General features: G+C 38.0%; 1 protein-coding gene across 2 annotated transcripts in view; it reads left to right on the forward strand.

Annotated features, from left to right (window-relative positions):
• The window catches only part of CLSTN2 (calsyntenin 2), a 400,483-nt gene that overhangs the window by 168,214 nt on the left and 211,242 nt on the right, over positions 1-21,027 (forward strand). The window contains exon 3 of one of the 2 annotated variants that reach the window (XM_074911635.1): positions 13,768-13,791. The exons of the other annotated variant lie outside the window; for it this stretch is intronic. Within the exon in view, the coding sequence (XP_074767736.1) occupies positions 13,768-13,791 (24 nt within the window). The remainder of the gene's footprint in view (positions 1-13,767; positions 13,792-21,027) is intronic. 2 annotated transcript variants of the gene reach the window in all.

Raw genomic sequence — 21,027 nt, forward strand, 5'->3', positions numbered from 1 at the left:
GTTGAGATAAACTTTATTACACCTAAATATGCTAAATTACTTGAAGCCAGAAAGAAGCAAGTAAAGTAACCAACTAATTATAGTTTGATGATACTCATTTGGGCTTTTAGATTACTTAGGGAAAATATTAATTTGAAATAAATTGGAACTGTTTTGAATAGTTTTCTTTATAAATAAGGCTTGATCTTTGGAAAATTAGGGGAGAATATTGTTGTGGATGTGCAAATATACACATGAGGACAGGGACGGAATCTGGCACTTTATCGTGCTGAATTATCATAGTAAATGTCTATTTAATTAAAAAAATATTTAATTAAAACAGGTTATAGGTTGTAACCAAAGTTGCTAGGAAAATAGTATCAGTTGTTAAACGCCTGGGCTGTGCAGAACACTAGAGATAAAACTAAATGGGAGGTACTGGAATTGCTAATCCCGTAGGTCCCAAAATTAGTAACTGCTCTTATGCTCTGACTATGGATGTAGATTTTGTGTCACACACCTTTGAAACTAATGAAACCTTGCTTTATTAACATTTAATAAAAAACCCACAAACTTTCATAACTTGTTAATGTTGTGTTGTCAGAACTAGGGCTGGTGATAGCCAGATAATCTAATAAAACAAAGCTTTCTACAAAAAAAAAAAAAAAAAAAAAGAACACCAAAACACCAATGTATAAAATTTTTCTATTCAAGATAGCAAAGATCTGTGCCAAATTCAAACAAATTGTACTGCGGGAATTGCTGTTATCCAGCAGCCCTGTCCATGACGGGGAAACTGAGAGACGCAGTTTTCTTGGACCTTCCTGTTACTCTGCTAAAAACCTTCATCTTCACCTGTAAAATCCTAATTGTTGTGAAAGATAGAATTGCAATATAGAGTCATTGACAATTCTGGGAAACAATTGTTTCATTTGAACTGAATCCAGAATCAAATAAAAAACCCCAGTGAAACAAAATGCAATAATTTAGGAATGATAAACTATTTTTCTTAACAAGATCTAATTATATCTGACAAATTTTACAGGAAGTTCAAAAACGTAACAGTCTGTGCTTCCACATTTTATTCTTTGATATTATACTATGTCATAACAATGTTATGGTTTTGACCTCAAAAATATTTTCTTTTTGTAAGAATTGGTCATGAAGTTTCATGCAGGTTTTTTTTCTTCAGTGATCATTGAAGGCAAACAATGAATTTTACTTTTACTTGCAAAGCTAAGTATCTATCCAGGAACAATCAATTTTTTTTCTAAAAGCTTTTGCTAATGTTTCAGTTATGGAATTTCAAAGCTTGTCTATTTATAAAAAAATCCTTATGTGACTGTTAGTGAAATGAAAGTGTCAATAGATGTTTTTGATTCATCATCAGTTCTTAATTGATAAAAATCTTTGTGCTGCATCTCAACAAACTCTGGTGAAGGTAATATGGAAAACATTGCTAATAAACACCTTTTTGGAGACATTTCTAAGAGATAGTAAATCTTGAATCAGTAGAACTAAACTCAGTGATACTATAGTAATTTGTCCCATGTGCTGACTGTCCATCATTTAAGAATAGAATAGAATGAAAACAATGCAATTTTCCAGCTATATTCATGTATATTTTATGCTGTGAACAACGTACTTGAATCTGCAGTTGAAATATGAAATAATTTATTTCAGTGAACGACGTCCATTGCTTTTTTATTTTCAATAAAATATTTTTAAAGCTGCAGAAAGTAATTTATTTTGTTGAGGTACTATTCTAATATTTTATATTTTTTTTAGTGGAATGGTTTGGAGTGAACTAAGACTGTAACTTGCTTTTGAGATGTAATTTTTGCTATGTAGTTAAGCATGGATTCTATACACTTCACAAGTTCTCTAAAATCAGTGATGTTTCCTCAGATGTGAGTTTAAATCCTGAATGTTACGTGAAGGACAGCTTTGTGGGAAGTTTTTATTTTCCCTTCTATGATGTTAAGTGACTTCAAGCATTTTAAAATGGGACTTTTGTGATCTGTGTACACTTCCAAATTCACATAACAGATTTGTCAGCAAAATTTAAATTTTGTTTAAGGGTAGAAGTGCTATTTGGTAGGAGCAGTCTCATGCTGGTTTGCAGCATGTGCAATTCAAGTAAATAAATATTTGCCTCTTAATCCTCTGGTTTGACATAAAAAGGATGAGGAATAATTCTCTTACTATGGTGTAAGTGATATGTTGAAGGCTGCCTTAGGTTTTTACAGGCTCATATCTTAAAATTAGTGCTTGTCAAATATGTGTAAGCAGGTGAAAAATGTAACAAACCCCTGCTGTAGTTAGACCTCCTTGTCATTATGCTTGCAGTGAATATCAGAGTTGCTTAAGTTCTTACAATATCAAGTACAAATAAACATTTAAAACATATATTGATATGAATTGAATTGTTTGAAAAATGGTGACAGCAAGCATAACTTAAAGGCATGAATCTGGACAGTGAAGAGGTTGAAAGAAACAAGAATGATACGCCTGTTAACATTTTTCTTATTTTATAGTTTATTTTTCTTCATTATTTGGTATTCAAAAAGTAGTAAACTTGACCTGTCCATTTTTGCTTTCAAGGATATATCAATCCGGGGATTCAAAACCTGTGGCCATCTTTACTTCCAGTACTATAATAACATGAAGGACTCTCAGAGGGAGGGCTGAAGGAAGTAGTGTGAGGACCCAAGTGAAGGAATAATCAACTGTTCTGAGTCAAAAAGCACAACTTTCAGTCTAATATCTTTATACTTTCATTCCTTCCATGATCTGTCCATTAATTCAATTACATCTATCTCCTTCACATAAATATTTTCTCTTTGTGTGTGTTCCTATCTTGTCATATTCTTAGGTGAAGAATGACTAAGTTTTTAAAAACCATTTCTAAAGGCATGAAGTGTTATTTATGCAGAATTAGAAAAATAATTTATAATACCATGAAGTGTTAGTAACATAACATGTGGAATTAGAATTTTCACCACTTAGAAGCTTATTGCAAAAAAATTAGCACTACAGGATTCCAGTTCGCTGTAAAAATAAAATGAATAGGCTAAATTAGTTGGGAAAACATTGTGTTAAATTTATTCCTCAGAATGGAACTACCTGATTTAGTGCAAGGCAGCAGGGACACATTGTTTGCTTGAACTAATTTCTACATATTAAAAATATTTTAAAATAAAAGCTTAACTAAGTAATTTTTTTAATCTTTAGAGTTCTTTTTGCTTACTGGTCAGCAATTCCTTTATGAAAAGTATACTTGAGAAACGCTACTTACCTTTAAACCTGCTACTTTCCATTCACATCTGAAAAGTTAATTTTCTGGACTAGAATAAACTCTCTCAGTACCCTGTAAGTTCTATTGCTGCCTTTGCTTTCTAGGACAGCCTAAAAAAATGCATATGATACTACTTTTATGAAGCCAGAGGGGGAAGGAGAATATAAAGAATTCAAACTCTGGCCAGGTAGTTTAGGGCATCGATTTTCTACTCAGTTCTTCTGCTTCTGGCTGTGTGAAATGAATCAAACCAATTTGTTCTCTTGGCCTAGAGTTTCCTCCACTGTCCTTTTTTCTGTGTGTTTAGACTGTAAAGAGATCTAAGTGCTTTTATCAGTGACTATGCAGCACTGAGTCTCCTTGTGCAACACCAAGCACAAGGAGAATTTGTTGTTCTCAGCTATCACTGTTTTCTGTTCCATAATTGTTTATGGTATAGGTACGTAGGATGTTTATAGTACATCCAACAGTTGAATTACTGTGGATGTTGCACCTGAGCTAACAGTCCTGCTAGAGATATCCATCAATATGGTTACACAGCTCTATCTCCATGGCTGTTGCACCAGCTTCCAACTAGTGAGGAAGATGCATTACTGAGACATTGCAGGGTTAGAGACAAGACATGAAGAGAAAGTGTTGGCAAATAGTGCAGTGAGGAAAAGAGGGGGAAATACGTTCTTACAAAAAGGTTGAAGACTGTTGATACAGGATATATTGTGTAGATGTGTTTAAGGTTGTTATTTCTCAAAATTAAAAAAATAATTTCATGAGTGTTTAATCTTGGGGTTCTGTTTTGTGAAGAAATTAAATATGTCCTGTTTTTTACTAAAAATGCGGAATAAGCTAGATATGCTTGTCATTGAATAGACTGTATTTGTTCATGGCCATTGTAGATTTAATACCAAGAGATAAAATGTCCAATTATTTATTATGAAAACACAACACATGGCGTAAAGTACCAAGTATTTTCTTAATCACATTACATACATGGAGAAAAGTCACTGGGATGTTGTGTATGGTACTGATCCCACTGAGAATACAGTGAAGCAGCAGGGAGAAGTTGAGAGAAATACTGTAAAAATTTGCTGGGTTTTTTAAGAAGACCTATTGAGAACAAAGGGCTAATATAACATCTAGGTTTTGCTGGGCTGGTAGCAGCCTTCAAGGGAATTGAAAAAAATTAATTGCCTACATTTTCAGCTATCTGCTAATCCAGAGAGACTGGATGGCTTTGATGTAGCTACAGCATGTGGAAATATGAGACATAGTCAAGTACATCTGATATGTTCAGTTGTCAGGATGCTTATTTCAGCTATTACACAGTCACCTTTGCTTTTCATGTGCTGGGCATGAGAAGGAGCCTGACAGAAAGGAGGTGTAAGTTGCCTTTTTTTCCTAAATGATTAACCTCTATTATTTTTTGTGGTATTACATTTACTGTCTATGTAAAAAAACAGTTCCAGCTGGTTTAAAAAAAAATAAAAAAATTCTTCCCTCATTAAGTATTCTGCTACACAAAATATATATTCATTTCATTCAGGTAGTTGGCCTTTGCAGGTAAAATATAGTAGATAACTAGACTCCTGAGGTGAGACGTGCTTTTCTCTTTTACTATTTTTGTATTTTGAGGCTGTGTTTCTTTGTAGGCTGTTCGTTTTATTCTACCTTTCCTGAATGAAATCAATTCTACAACTACACTATGCAAATTCAGTACAACATGAAATTCAAGGAACAGAGACAAAATGGCCATAATAATCACAATTTAGCCATAATTTGCAAAATAGAACCTAAATATTAATCCACGGAAACGAATGGGCCTGTTTTTGTATAAAAATCGTCATAGTGAGATTGGTCAGGGGGCTGCAGCACTTACTTGCCCGTGAGGAGAAACTGAGGGAACTGGACTTGTTTAGCCTGGAACTAGACAGTTTGGGGTGAACAAAGCAGTAGCCCCTCAGTACCTATGAGGAGGGGATTGAGAAGATGGAGCCAGGCCCTTTGTAGTGGGAGAAGGAGAGACAACAGATAGGAATTGAAACAAGAAGGGTTCAGACTTCATATAAGGCAGAACTTTTTCACCAGGACAGTCAAAGGTCTGACTGGGATGCTTAGGGAGACTGAGCCACCTCTATCCTGACGGGTTTTGAAGACCCAAATAGGTAGAGCCCTGAGTAACCTGAGTTCATAGCTGCCTCTGCTTTGAGCAGGAGATTGTCTGAGAACCGCTTTAGCCTGAATTGTCCTATGATCCTGTGATTTTATGATGTTTGGATGTTTCTTTCAGAAATTCATTGCTAAAGAGCTGATGGGTGGGAGGACACATGAGGTTGTTGTAATGGTGTATCAGAAACATAGTGTGCCTGCTTTCTATGGATTTGATGAGGATGCCTGTGTTAGCAATGACAAGGCCACTTGTTAAGGGAGAGGAAACAGAGGGTCTCCGTAGCAGTGACCTGGCTGAAGTCAGCTGGCAACGTTCTTTATCTTCATATTTCTTCTCAGCTGAGTCAGAGAGGAGAACAGGCTTCACTGTTTAGTGTATGCTTTCCTTTCTGTGTTGGAGTGATACTTTTATTTCAAAATATATTACGTTTAGAAAGGATCCTTAGCTTTTTATATAAACTATTCTTTTCACTTGTAGCTACTGTGGCTATGTATAGAATACACAAAAAAATGGAGGCCTACAAAATATTAGTTATAAATAGAAGTTCCTAACACCAATTGTTTAACTTTATATGACTGCTGAGCCATAAATGCTCTTTATGTGTCCTGTGCTCATATAAAATTCAGAAGAAAGTACACTGAAGAAAGTTGACAGCAGACTGACTCTTACAGTTCACTCTTATGGCAAAATGGCCAGGTTGTACTGAGTGAACAATTTGGCAGTGGTTCATACCCAAATTGTATTATCTTGTGTAGCAGTTCTGTGTTGACTGTAATCATCTAATAATCATGAAAGGCCGCATGTCCCTTGTGAACCTTGAAAACATATATCAAGTAAGTACTTTTTAACTTGTCATTCTCTCAGTGTTTTTTTAGAGAGTGTATCAAAAATAAGTAGACACTAAGATCAGACCTCTCCTGGTGTTTTTAAATATGACAGCTTAAGATATATGCAATTAATACGGTTAGACATATTTAAAATGCAGTCTTTAAATAAGTGGTTGAATACCACTTTAAGAACGAGCTGTATTGTCTGCCCTTGATTCATTTGGGGACTTTGTCTCTCAGTGGGACTTAATTTTCTGGTTAATTGTTGATGTGAGCAAAATTTTGGAGGAGAGGTTGTAAAAGAGACTGGTAGGGATTCAAACTTGTCATGCTGTTGGACATCTGTCTTTGTTTTAGTTAATTGCAATACATTAATTTACTTTTAATTTTAAACAGCTTTTTTTAAAAAAAGATTTTATTACCAGATATAATGGACTTTTTACTGCTCATACTGTCCCTTCTGGTTTTTTTATATTCCTCTAATCTTCAGATATTATAGAAGATTAAGTGACAGAAGAGCAGAAGTTAAAAAAACACCCCACCAAACAAAAAAGCCCCCAAACAAACAAAAAACTCCCAAATAACCTTGATAATCTTATTGCAGGGACTGTAATTTGATTTGTTACTTTTTATCTTTTGCAATTAAATGAAGCCATTCAGTCATAAGAGTCTAGTTCCCAGAGTTGTTCGCACTAGCCTCATACCTGCTTTTTTCTTTAGGGGGATGTGAGTCATATTTTGAGTATGTGGGTTGAAGAAAATATTTTATTTGATCTAATTACACTCACAGTGTTATGCTGGAATTTCCTTGTTACTAATTGACTTGTTTAACTTTTTTATTCACTTTCAACTTTTTTTAAAGTTGAAGCCATAAACAAACCAAAGGTGTAGAACCTTCTAGTCCAAAACTACTTACTAGGTTTGAAAAAATACGTGAACACTGTTGGCTAATCTAAAATTGCATTTTTCACTAAACCACATTATTTTTACTCTGTTCTACACATTTCACAACTAGTCAGGGTCAGGAATTTTAACTTAAATATCTTCAAAGGTTGCTGAAAACTTCCTTTATTTTTTCTTTGACTTACTATAAGCCTCTTTCATTATATGACCAGTCCGGGCTTTTAGAGGTATTTTTACTGTCACTGTTTACAAATACATGGATGTTTAAAAAAGAGAAATTGCACAGATCTGGGTAGATTTTGTTGATGCATTGTGAGTTATATTCTTATACCAAGCTGTCACTATCACTCATTTTTATTATCTGATTAATCTGAAAAATTAGAGGTATGAATGATCTTCAATAATAATGCTATTGAACACCGACAAGGAAATGATAATTACTGCTGTACAATTCTTATATAAAATGTATGAAAATAAATGCTCAGATTTATATGCATAATGGTACACTACTCTGGAGAAAGATGAAGATACTCCTTTGTTCTTGGTCCCACGTTAAATAGTACAAGCGTTTCTTCTGAAAGGTGTCATACTTGTATTGTGGCAACGCCCAAATGTCATCTAAGTGCCCATTGATCTGGGTTATTGGTTAAAAATGCCATCTAAAATTGTACAAGGGAAATTACACCATAACACTTAAGATACTTTCCCAAGTTAATTATGTCAAAATTCCAGAAGGATATAAAACTGTACACTGGCTGGGAATATTAATTTAGTACCAAATCTAATATATTTTAAAGTGAAAAAACAGTTCCAAACTAAAAGAATGACATAATTAGAAATACCTAACCTTATTCTGCATACCTGGAGAATCTCTTGGTATCTTCACTGATTAGGTTCTTTGCCAGTGACACTGAACTAATGCATAGGAATTTTGTTCAGTGATTCGGAAAAAGCTTCTGCATGTATAAGTGAAGCCTGATGCTTCTGTATTGAATGGATCAAGTCTTTATATTATATTAAATGTTCTCTGATGTCAGGATGACTCTTGTTTCTCAGACTGAAAGGACCTGTAGAGAGGGCATTTCATGGGTTAGGACTTAACCGGCCTATAGGCAGCGGGACTTTGGAAACAGCTTCATGGACTGGGTGGCAAAGGCGAGCTCTTGGGAGCTTCTGTCATGAGCTACCTAAAATTGCATGTTCTGAACAGTCACCACTGTTTTCAGAAGTGGACTGGATTGAGAAACAATACACTGGTTATGGAGACACTGGGAATTTATTTGAGTGAATATTACATGTTTTCATGAACTAGCTACTGCTGTCTAGCTACATGAAATTAGTAAGATTATTTGCATGGAGAAGTAAGAAGATTGGGGTCAAAATTATCTAAATTATTTTTAAAATTTAAAAAATACATTTAAAATTAAATTGCTTTCAGAGTACTTTAAGCTATGGGAGAAAAATTGTTCATTGTTCACAATTGACACTGATATGGCAATTCTCTTGGAACTGATAGATTATTGCCATACTACCAAGTCATTGAATGTTCTTGTGACTTGCTATGTCCTTTGCTTAAATCTGTAGCTCTTAAATACATTATTGCAAAAAGAATTTATTCTACTCTATTTTCAACTAGTTCCCTGCTGATCATAATCCTCAGCTCTCTTCCATGTGGTTCTTGTTCGGTGTTCAAGGAAACTAGATGGACATTTTTCTTTGCAGTTTATTTTGTACCAATAATTGGCTCATTGTAATGTGCAAATATCCCTATTTGTCCTGTAGTGGATAAAAATCTAGAATAAAGCTACTTACCCCGTTAGTCACTTGTATGTTTCTGTAGTATGTGTCATTGTTGCTATTTTGAGCAAGTAAAACATAGCATTAGTGCTGTGCCAGTAGAAAGAAATGAAAGACAGTAGGGTTACAGCAAGCCTGCTTATGCCATCAGAAAGATCTGTATCTGCCAGACTGTCCTTGGCAATGGATCAGATTATTCTGAGTAACAATACTGGGTTATATGTGGCTCTTATAGGTTTTATTTCTTGTAGTTCTATCTATATTTATATAGTTAACATGCATGGAACATTTAATCATGTTTTAATAAAAATTTATAAAAGTCAAACAAGGTTTTAGAAATGCCTTGGAAATACATAATTAAGCAGGGACAGACAAAAATGTTAAGCACAAATATATATTTTTCCTGCTTTGAGTCAGTAGCTATTCACATTAGATATTCTGTTGATTTACCTGAAAGGCACTTCTGCAAGACAGAGACAAAAATGTTTTGTGTGAAAGACTGTAGAAGTTAGAATGAAAGATCCATGCAAGTTTTTTGTACATCATGATTCTTATTACAAAGTTGTTTTATATTAAGAGTCAGGGAAAATTATGCATTTGAAGTAAATATGGTAACTTTTCCTCTGCAATATTACTGCATGAGCAGTAACATACCCTAAAGTTTTGTTAAACCAGAAGAAAATAAAGAAGTAGGAGGTTGATTCAGGAATGATACCCTGCACGCATGTCACAGCCATCTTTCAGGCAGGAAGTTGCTTGCTGAGTGCAAACAAGGAGGTTGTTGTGAAGTGCTCTATGTTGTCTTAATTCTGCTCCCAGTGGAGACAATTTTAGCTTCTTTGGGTTTTATTGCCTACTTCATCATGAGGGGAGGGCCAAACAGAAATGTGGACCTCAGAATTTTTTGAGAAGAATGAATGTATCATTCATGTTAGTCTTTTACAGTATTACACACTCTGCCACCTCCCTGGCGCTACAGAGCCCTCATTGTCATCTGCTCCTGCTGTGCTGGCAAACACTGGAGCTGCCCAACTAATTGGCTCAGCTGAGTTTAATTTAGGAGACCATGCTAGTGTGTTTAAATGGTGTGAAATCTCCAACCAATACCATCTATGCAGCTTCAGTCATCGTTTTGATGCCCTGATCCTTTTCTTCGGATAGTTGTTTTCTCTCTGGTTTTCTCACTCCCACCACCCCTACACCCTCCTCCTATGTGAGGGAGCTTAATTTTTAATTTTCTAATTTTTCCTTGATTTTTACAAATTATAATGTGCTATAATTTACTTGCCTTTTCATATTACTTTTAAAACAACAGGAAAAATATTTTGGATTAATGAATTTGAGCACTTACCAGCCTGTTATAGAAATTTGTCTCCATAAGTAACTATCTTTTAATTAAAATTTAATTAATTTAAAAGTATTCATTAAACTTAAATTTAATTCAAGCATTTAAAATTAACTTATTCCTGTTATATTACAAACACATTTAAGTGACTTATTCAGCAGCAGTAGACATAACTGATAACCACAGTATTTCAGGCCTAGTGTGTGGTGGTGGTGGTGTTGTTAACTGAGGTGGGTCCCTTTTTAATCATCTGCTAAAAAGAAAATTTTTGAAAGACGCATTGGTGCTTGACTGATTTGTTAGTACGTGTGACAGATTTAAAGGATATTTCTGTTATGACTTCAGGTCCTCTCTGAGATGCTTGCCTTGGAGAGGTTTGAGGTATGCTAATGATAAAAGTTATGAATGAAGACAGGAACAACTCATGTATTTGATGTAGCATCCAGAGTACAGAAATTTATATATAGCACTATATATATAATATATATATAATTAATAAGCATGCTAGAATTGAAAGGGTGACTAATTTTAACATAACTTCTAGATGCTTTTGGACTAGGACTCTTTATTTAGGCCGGCAAAGCTTCTACATCTCAACTGGAAACCAGTGGAGCTGAGAGGCTGTTTCTGTATGACCTCTTCTCCCAGTGCTTCACTCCTGCAGCGTTGCACTAAAAGTATACATAGGCCAAAGGGGGAAATTATGTGGCTCTGCTGAATTCCATGGACGTTTGCCCATTTATGCTAGTCTGATGCTGTCCTTATTTGGGGAATCTGACAGGTGTATGGGAACTGCATAGTAGGAACAGCATCATGAAAGGCAATGGAAATTATATGCAGTGAAAAAGAAATAATGTGTAATGAAAAGCCCCATAAGCTTTGTATAAAATTTTTGATTAAAAAGGGTCTCTGAATCAAATTTGGCCCAGCTGTTGCCATCTGTCAGCTTTTCAATGGCCTTTATAAAATAGGCTGTTGATGTTGGTCCAGTCCCTCCAGGGTGTGCTGCTATAGGGTATACCACATATGGCAGATTATCAGTGTCACTGGAGAAGCCAAAGGCTGCTGGGTATGGGGCTGAACACTCAACATTCACCTGACATACTGAAAATGAAATAGTTTTATGCTTCAATCTGCAAGATTTAAGTAGAAGACACTGCCTGGTTTTTACATGAAAGTGTGCTTTTAGACTGCACGGCAGAAAAATTGCAGCTTTCTCCTAGAGTCTCTGTGTAATCTGTTTGCTTACTGTGGTCTGATGTACAGGTAAAAGTTCTTTTGGTTAGAAATTTTCTTGCATATGACTGTGGCTTTGTTGAGCAGAATTAGATATAGAAATAAATCTTGCGCTGATGTATTCTGTAGTTTTCAGTATCCTGATGTCTTCATAGAAGAGGGGGAATAAACTGCCCAGGGATAAACAATGCCATGTGTGTCTATCTTAATGCTGTAACTATGCAGATGTAGAGGTGGTGGCCTAACTTCCTAAGAACTGAAAAATGAAAAGACCAGATTTCTCAAAACAGCAAGAGATTTTTTTAGAGTAAGAAATCTAATTAATAACCTGAAAATGTATTTAAAATTGTGAAAAAATCTTAAGCCAGAAAGCTACAGACTACCTTAAAATATGGTGATGTTTTAATTCTTTTGATGTGTTTGAAACCGCCTCACCATATGAAGGTTTGCTAAGGTTTGAAATAACACTAGGTTAAAGGCATTAGATAACTAGGTGAAACATCTGGAGCCATCATCTGTTCAAATTTGGGGGTTTTTAACAATCGCCTTCTAGAAGGACAACACATGATGAAACTAATGTAGTTAAGTTTTCATTGTAATTTAACTTAATGTGAATTATCATTAACATTTTACCCTCAGTGCAATTTCTGTATGCATTAGTCTGTGATCCAGATGAAGAGACTGAAGTACAAATACTTTGTTTAAAATAACATACCATTTCCTAAGCCATTTTTTGAAATTCCTATACTGAAGATGATGTTAGTTCTTATGTTCATCTTTGAGAGTGACTCTTAATCATAGAAGATACTGACTTCTCTTCAGATTACATGTCTAAACCATAAATGAATAATGACAAATTTTTATTAAATCATTTTAGATTACTTCTATTATGCAAATGTGAGGTTTTGAACTCTGTTCCTATGATAAAGATACAAAAATATAAACATCAGAAGAGAATTGAAAGCAGAATTGATAAGGAAGATTTAGCTTTAAAAAAACCCCTTAGTCATTGTTATTTCCAAAACTAATGGGAAATAAGTGCTGAAATAAGATGTACTGAGCTTATAATTAATTTTTGAGATTGATAAGTCAGTAGGTAAACTTTATGAAACAGAAACCGGAATACACAGAAGGAAATAGGTGCCACATGTTTCAGTTCTGTGAATGCTGTAGTCATAACACTTACTCAGTCTTTGTCTCGTGTGAAATTTTCAGACAATACTCTTTTGTGTTGAAAGAATTAACTGCTATTATTCAGTATAACGGATTAAAAACTTTGGTTATTTAGGGATACTGCGCTGTGCTTTTCCACTTTTTGAATGCACCAAACCTGCTTTTATTGTATTGGCTTTTAAGTTATACTTGAGTAAAACCAGGCTTTTTAAGGGGTTTGCAGTGGTCAGAATTGATCAATTTTTTATCAGGCAACCAAAATAAGTAGCTTATCACACTTGAGGAGGGTGCACAGAGCACAAAACTAGGGCATAGGAATTAATATTTCAGTATTCTGCACTTAAGCCATTACGTGCTGTTTTGCTGATGACAACAGAAACAACTGAGAAAAAGAGAGAGGAGCCTTCCCTCTCTTCCATTAGTTGTCAACAAAAGTTTGAACTGAATAAGAGAGGCTGTGATCTGATAGCTTGTATTTCCACCTCACACTTCACAGGTCAACCAGTTTTCCCATACACTAATTTTACCTTGTTCTTATCTAAGAATTATAAATTGCAATTCCCTCCTTGACCCAGGGGATGTATGTGTAATTGAAGAATTTTAAATTCTTGCAAAATAATTTATATTCTTCAAAAATAATTACAAATTCTTGCAATTTATTGCAATTTATATTCTTTAAAAAGAGTTATAAATTCTTGCAATTCCCTCCTTGACCCAGGGGATGTATGTATAATTGAAATAGAGACCAGGACTTCACAGAATCACAGAATCATCTAGGTTGGAAAGGATCCTGGAGATCATCTAGTCCAACTGTTCTCCTAGCACAGTTCCCACCTACTCTAAATCAACCCTACTCTTGAACACCTCCAGGGATCGGGACTCCATCACCTCCCTGGGCAGCCCATTCCAACCCCTAACAACCCGTTCAGTAAAGAAATGCTTCCTAATATCTAGTCTGAACTTTCCCTGGTGCAACTTGAGGCCATTCCCTCTTGTCCTGTCGCTTTCTACTAGGCTAAAGAGACTCATCCCCAGCTCTCTGCAGCTTCCTTTCAGGTAGCTGTAGAGGGTGATGAGGTCTCCCCTCAGCCTCCTCTTCTCCAGACTAAACAATCCCAGTTCCCTCAGCCGCTCCTCATAGGACAGGTGCTCCAGACCCTGCACCAGCTCCGTTGCCCTTCTCTGGACACGCTCGAGTCATTCAATGTCCTTTTTGTAGTGAGGGGCCCAAAACTGAACACAGGAATCGAGGGGCAGCCTCACCAGTGCCGAGTACAGGGGTAAGATCCCTTCCCTGTCCCTGCTGGCCACGCCATTGCTGACACAAGCCAGGATGCCACTGGCCTTCTTGGCCACCTGGGCACACTGCTGGCTCCTGTTCAGCCGGCTGTCAATCAACCCCCCCAGGTCCCTCTCTGACTGGCAGCTCTCCAGCCACTCCTCCCCAAGCCTGTAGCGCTGCTGGGGGTTGTTGTGGCCCAAGGGCAGCCCCTGGCATTTGGCCTTATTGAAACTCCTCCAGTTGGCCTCAGCCCATGGCTCCAGCCTGTCCAGGTCTCTCTGCAGAGCCTCCCCACCCTCGAGCAGATCAACACTCCCACCCAACTGGGTGTCATCTGAAAACTGACTGAGGGTGCACTCGATCCCCTCGTCCAGATCATCAATAAAGATGTTAAACAGGAGTGGCCCCAACACCGAGCCCTGGGGGACACCACTCGTGACCGGCCGCCAGCTGGATTTAACTCCGTTCACCACAACTCTCTGGGCCCGGCCGTCCAGCCAGTTTTGTACCCAGCGAAGTGTGCGATTGTCCAAACCTCGAGCAGCCATTTTTGCCAGAAGAATGCTGAGGGAAATGGTGTCAAAGGCCTTGCTAAAGTCAAGGTAAATTACATCCACAGCCTTTCCCTCATCCAATAAGAGGTCGTCCTGTCATAGAAGGAGATCAGGTTTGTCAGGCAGGACCTGCCTTTCATAAACCCATGCTGACTGGGCCTGAGCATCTGGTTGTCCCTCATGTGTTGCATGATGGTGTTTAGGATGAGCTGCTCCATCAGCTTCCCTGGTACCGAAGTCAAACTGACAGGCCTGTAATTTCCCAGATCATCCTTCCAACCCTTCTTATAGATGGGCGTCACACTGTCCAATTTCCAATCAGTCGGGACCTCCCCGCTCAGCCAGGACTGCTGATAAATGATAGAAAGTGGTCTGGCGCGCACCCCAGCCAGCTCCTTCAGCACCCTCGGGTGTATCCCATCTGGTCCCATAGACTTGTGTATGTCTATGTGATGCAGTAGGTCACTGACTGTCTTCTGGATTGCAGGGGGGGTGTTCTCCCAGTCTCTGTATTCTGGCTGTGGAGGCTGGATTTCATCAATATAGCCCATCTTGTTACTAAAGACTGAGGCAAAGAAGGCATTAAGCACCTCAGCCTTCTCGTCATCACTTGTTACTATATTTCCTCCTGCATCTAGCAGGGGATGGAGACTCTCGATGGACTTTCTTTTGCTACTGACATATGTATAGAAACTTTTCTTGTTATCCTTGATTGCAGAGGCCAAATTAATTTCCAGTTGGGCTTTAGCCCTTCCAATTTCCACCCTGCATAGCCTCACAGCCTCTTTGTAATCACTGTGTGTGGCTAGACCCTTCTTCCGAAAGCTGTAAACTCTCCTTTTCTCCCTGAGTTGCAGCCAAAGCTCCCTGTTCAGCCAGGGTGGTCTTCTCTGGCGTCAGCTTCTCTTAGAGCACCTGGGGACCTCCTGATCCTGAGCCATTAACACTTCCTTCTTGAAGAGCGCCCAGCCTTGCTGGACCCCTATACCCTTCAGGAGAGTCTCCCAGGGGATCCTTTCAAGCAGGTGCCTAAACAAGACAAAGTCAGCCCTTCTGAAGTCCAGGATGTCAGTCCTGCTTAGCTCTCTCCTGACCTCTGTAAGAATAGAGAACTCTATTATTTCCTGATCGTTGTTCCCTAGTCAGCCTCCAACCTCCACGTCATCCACCAGCCCTTCTCTGTTCACAAAGAAGAGATCCAGCAGGGCACTTTCTCTGGTCAGTTCACTCACTAGCTGAATCAGGAAGTTGTCTCCCACACATTCTAGGAATCTCCGGGACTGGTCTCATTCTGCTGTGTTGTATTTCCAGTAGATATCTGGGAAGTTAAAGTCGCCCACAAGAACAAGGGCAAGCGATCGTGAGATTTCACCTAAGTGCCTATAAAATATCTTGTCTGTCTCTCTGTCCTGGTTGGGTGGCCTGTAGTAGACTCCTACTACATCATCTGCCCTGTTGGCCTTCCCCCTGATTCTAATGCAGAGACATTCTACCCTATCTTCACTACACCTGTGCTCGAAGCAATCGTAACAGTCCTTAACATATAGAGCCACCCCACCACCTCTCCTTCTCTGTCTGTCCCTCCTAAAGAGCTTGTACCCATCAGTTGGCACACTCCAGTCATGAGAGACATCCTAGAATGTTTCTGTAATAGCAACAACATCGTAATTTTCCTGTTTCATCACAGCTACAAGCTCCTCCTGTTTGTTACCCATGCTGTGTACACTGGTATACATGCACTTCAGATGGGCCAATGTTTTGCCCCCTTCCCCCTTCAAATCTAGTTTAAAGCTCTGTCTATGAGCCCAGCTAGCTCCTGCCCCAAGATCCCCTTCCCTCTCCAGGACAGGTGCATCCCGTCTAATTGTCAAAAGATCAGGTGCCCTGTATGCCAACCCATGACTGAAGAATCCAAGGCCCTGATGGTAACACCAGTCTTGGAGCCACCCATTCATCTGCTGAATTCTCCTGTGGTCTTCCTCATCCATCCCCCCAACCGAAGGGATGGAGGAGAACACAATTTGTGCCCCTGACCCCTTAAGCAGTTTTCCCAAGCATCTAAAATCTCTCTTCATTGCTTTAGGCCTTCTCCTGGTGATGTCATCACTACCTCTCTGAAAAACCAGGAGAGGGTAGTAATCCTTCGGTCTCACGAGGGTAGGGAGTGTTGCTGTGAGGTCCTTGATGCGGGCCCCAGGGAGGCAGCAGACTTCCCTATGAAGCGGGTCTGGTCTGCATATGGGGCCTTCGACACCCCTTAGAGTGGAGTCACCCACTACAGTGACTCTTCTGGGGTTCTTTACAGAGCTGGTTTTAATACCTGGTCTGAAGTGACCTGGCCTTGGTGGACCTTGGTCTTCTTCATTTGTCTCATTTTCTTCCTCCTTCTCTTCTTTGTTCAAAAGTTCCAGGGCCCCGAATCTATTGTGAAGGGGCACCATGGAGGGTGAGGGAGGTGGGGAGAGGATTTTCCTGCCTCCCAGAGCTGGGATCTGTTTCCAGCCTCCCTCGGACTTAGGAAATCAAAATTAAGTTCTTTCCTCTGACACAGATTTTGGGCAGTCACTCAAGTGCCCAGTTTGATTATCATTCATTAGTTGATGACCATCAATGCGCACTTAATCTATTGAAATAAATGACTGTTGATACAGTTGGTGCCTTTCATGTTCCATGTACAATCCTATTGACAGTTATGTATGCAATCCTTCCTCTTTCATATTGCAACATTCACTTGAGTTTTTTCTGTCTTGCATATTCATTTTTGTTTTGTGAGATGGCTTCTACCATCTTCAGAAGTTCGGTTGCTTCTGTTTCAGGGCCCTATCTGAACTGGTCAAAGTACAGGCATATACATCAACTTCCTATAAGCATGTATGTAAAGGATATGTGTCTGTGTATATTTACAGAAAAAAAAAAAATCTTAGCAGTTCAAAGCCATCTAGTTAGGTTTTTTTTGGGGGGGGGTTGTGTTTGGTTTTTGTTTTTGTTTTTACTGTGGAAACTTAAAAGAGGTAAATTAATCCTGAAATCTCCTACAGAATAGCAACTTTGCGTGTGTGTGTGTGTTGGTGAGCGAAAGTAGCATTGCCGCCTTTGGCTCTTAATACTGCTTCTTAAAATTCTTCCTTTTTGTTCTTTTCCAACCTTGTTCCTCTGTTAGAATTTATGATTAAGACAGGGAAATTAAGTTACTTTCAGTATTTTGATTACTGGTTTTCTTCACAAACAGTCCATAGCATATAATCTGGACTTAGAGAACAAGGGTTTTTTTAAATTTAGACAATACAGTAATTCTGATGTCAGTACTATTAAATGATAGAAAGACCACTAGCTCAGAAAGATGATCCTGAATTCCCTTGCTACGCTTCCTTGACACATAAGCTTTTGCACTTTGGAAAGTTTTGGAGGTGAGCAATCTTATAAAATATCTAGAACCTTGTGCTACGGGTTATATTATCCAGTTCCTATTTCCTGTGCTGGGAAATGTGTTATACCATCATCCTGCAAAAAGCTTGAGAGCCTGCACATTACTGCTCTTGCTAGAACAGCATCTTGCTGGGTGCTGAGCCCTCCATGCAAGGGGCAGAGTATTCTCAGCTATTTATTTTTTGTGTGCTTCAACATAAATGTCTGTGTATGTCTAAGAGGTTATACACAAAGGCTTTTTAAAATTTTTGCTTGTTTCTAGGTATAGTGGTATGCTGGCTTTGGCTGTGGTGCTTGATTGCTGGCTGGAGTTAAGCTACAACAAATGGTCTTCATCATAGATGATGGAAATTTGGTTTTCATTTCATTTGATAGGCTTTAATCTAAATGGGTGAAATTAAATGGGTGTTGCTCTGTCTGTTACACCACAAATATATATGTGTGTGTGTGTGTGTATTTATGGTCTGTTTTCCTGTCTTTTTTTCTCTTGCCACACAATATTATACTAGTCATAGGATTTCTGATCAAACAGTGACCTCATCACTAACATTAGAACTCCATGCCAGTACAACCAGGACCCTTTGACTTGCACTGACATACATCTAAAGAGGATTACGCATATAATGTTGCAACTATTGGCAGTTACTTACACTGTAATGCTTTTTGTTGCTCGCTCCAGGAATGTTTTTCAGAAAAGAAAAATAGAATACTTTCAATGAAAGCAGACTGACACTTATTCCTGTTCAGATAAAAGGAAACAACCTCTCTATTCTTTGTCAGCATTCTCTTTCGCATAATCAAGAGGACATTTGTGCATTTAATAAATTAACTCCAGTCTATTAAGAAAATGTGCAAGATCCATTTGAAATTATAAGAAGTCAGATTTTCATCTGGCATGAGTTATTGCTGTGCTACTGAAAAAAGGGAAGACTATATGGAGTCTGGCCCAATAATTTTTTCTGGTTTAGTCTTCTTTCTAATCAGGAAATAGCTTTGCTTCAAAAAGCCCCTTTGCAGGAATTTATAATTATCACCAAATGAATATATTTAATGGCGTCATATTTACTATATAATTGACAAGAATAATAAGGCACACACTGTGACTTCAGTGAATCCTTTTTTCAGAGATAAGGGTAAGAAATGTGTAGGGGTTTTCTTGTTGATGGATCTGTTTGTTTGAAAGAGTGGACAGCAGCAAAGTTCTGTGGTTGATTTAAATGATGTGTCTGTTGGTTTCCAAGGTGAAGTAATTGCTTCACTGGTAAATAAGCAGCTTCAGTGTTTTAGAACATTAATGAGTAAAAACAAATAATAACAAAATATGTCAGTGTTCACTAAAGTGTGTGACACGAAATAGTGCTGTTTGGGGAAAACTGACCATCCAAACTGCTCTTGAGAAATAAAAGCAAGTAAAAATTTAATCTGAGCCAGAAATCCCAACCACCTTCCCTCCTTCCCCAGTTTTGCTGGCATCTTCTATTTTATGATCTGTGGCGATGTTATTGCAGCAAATAAATGACTGTTAGATCTGCAAATATCAAAAGTGTAATGCCTTTAAAATTATACATATAAAATTAAATATTAAAGAGCTCTTTGAACCCACTGCTCAGTTAATGATGACTCAAGCCCTAGAACTAGTTGTCATTTCTTCTAGTGAAATGCAGACAGCAGTTCCTTGGCTTTTTTCCCAGTCTCCTCTGTAAAAATTGTTTATTTCAAACGCATAACCTTCTTCTTGTACTCCACAAATATGTGGCTAACTTTTCAGATGGACCATATCTTCCTAATTTCTAGCACTTGAAGAGCTGAAAAATTGAATATCAAACGAAATCCAATTACCTATAAAGCAAAATGAATCAGCTGCTGTAGCAAAACCACTAATCTTTCTCACTGATATGAGAATAGTATCTGCAGTGTGACTGAGAATGAGCAAAAGTAGTAGTGAAAGAGAAATAAACACATTCTTGGCCAACTCTGTGTTATTTTCTTCTCTGTTAACACCCTCACTAATTCTTCTGAATGTGTAACCATCTGCTGAAATGAGCAGTGATATCCAAGAAATTCTGGGTTGGGATTTGCACCGGGATGAGTGGCACCTACGTGGCATGGAAATCTTGGACACTATTATTTCAGGTAGGTATCCTGGTTTTTGAAATTCCTTGTTCACTGTGTACCAGCAGAGTTAAGTGTTTACTTTAGCACTCTTATCTGCAGGCTAGTCTGTGTGAGACAGTGACCCAGTTCACAAATTCTCCCCAACACACAGTGTGTAGAAATAGCATGGACATCAGAGACATCACAAAATACCTAGGCCAGAAAGTCAAAGAAGAAATGATAGATATCCTTCCCTGCTGCTAAAGACTTATATGTTGAGGAATGGCTTTGGATGTAAGTTGAAGACTCAAATACAAAAGTACCTCAGGAACTGAGAACAAATATTTATTTCAAGTTATGAAAACTGAGGAGGAAGGGGAGAAGAAAGAGTACATTTCCGCAACAAGTACAAGAAAGGCATCTTGTTATAAGCTCTTTTTATGTACTAGTGTGTGTTGCTGTGCAGGCATTTTCACAGTGTTTTGAAGGGGATGAGGTGGTAAAACAACTGGTGTTTTTACAAACAGCTTCTGGTAGTTCTGTTGAGCGCCAAACTAAGCAGTAATTTATTGTGTGGAGTTACTCATGAATCACATAGTCCTTGATAATATCCTAGGATGGTTCTGTGATGGTTTGACTAATGTTACAGAATCAGAATAATTAACTGTAGATTTAAGAAGGGCTTCTTTATTACAGCTCTAAAGAAGTGCTGTTTTCACAGTGTGAATGAAATGCCAGTCTTGGCTCGCTCTGCTGGATTCTTTCTTGGTGCTGACACCAACTCTAATGATTTTTGTTTGATTGCTGGTTTTGGTGAAGAACCTTCTAACAGTCCTAAAGGCAGTAGTTTTGTAAGTATTGTCCCTTAGAGCTCTCTGAGAATCGTCTTTGTCCTTGGTGGGTATGAGAGAAAAATAGTATTTTACTAGAGACCAGTGATTTGTGAAAA

Source organism: Athene noctua, chromosome 8, assembly GCF_965140245.1.
Source record: "Athene noctua chromosome 8, bAthNoc1.hap1.1, whole genome shotgun sequence".
In the NCBI taxonomy this organism is placed as follows: domain Eukaryota; kingdom Metazoa; phylum Chordata; class Aves; order Strigiformes; family Strigidae; genus Athene; species Athene noctua.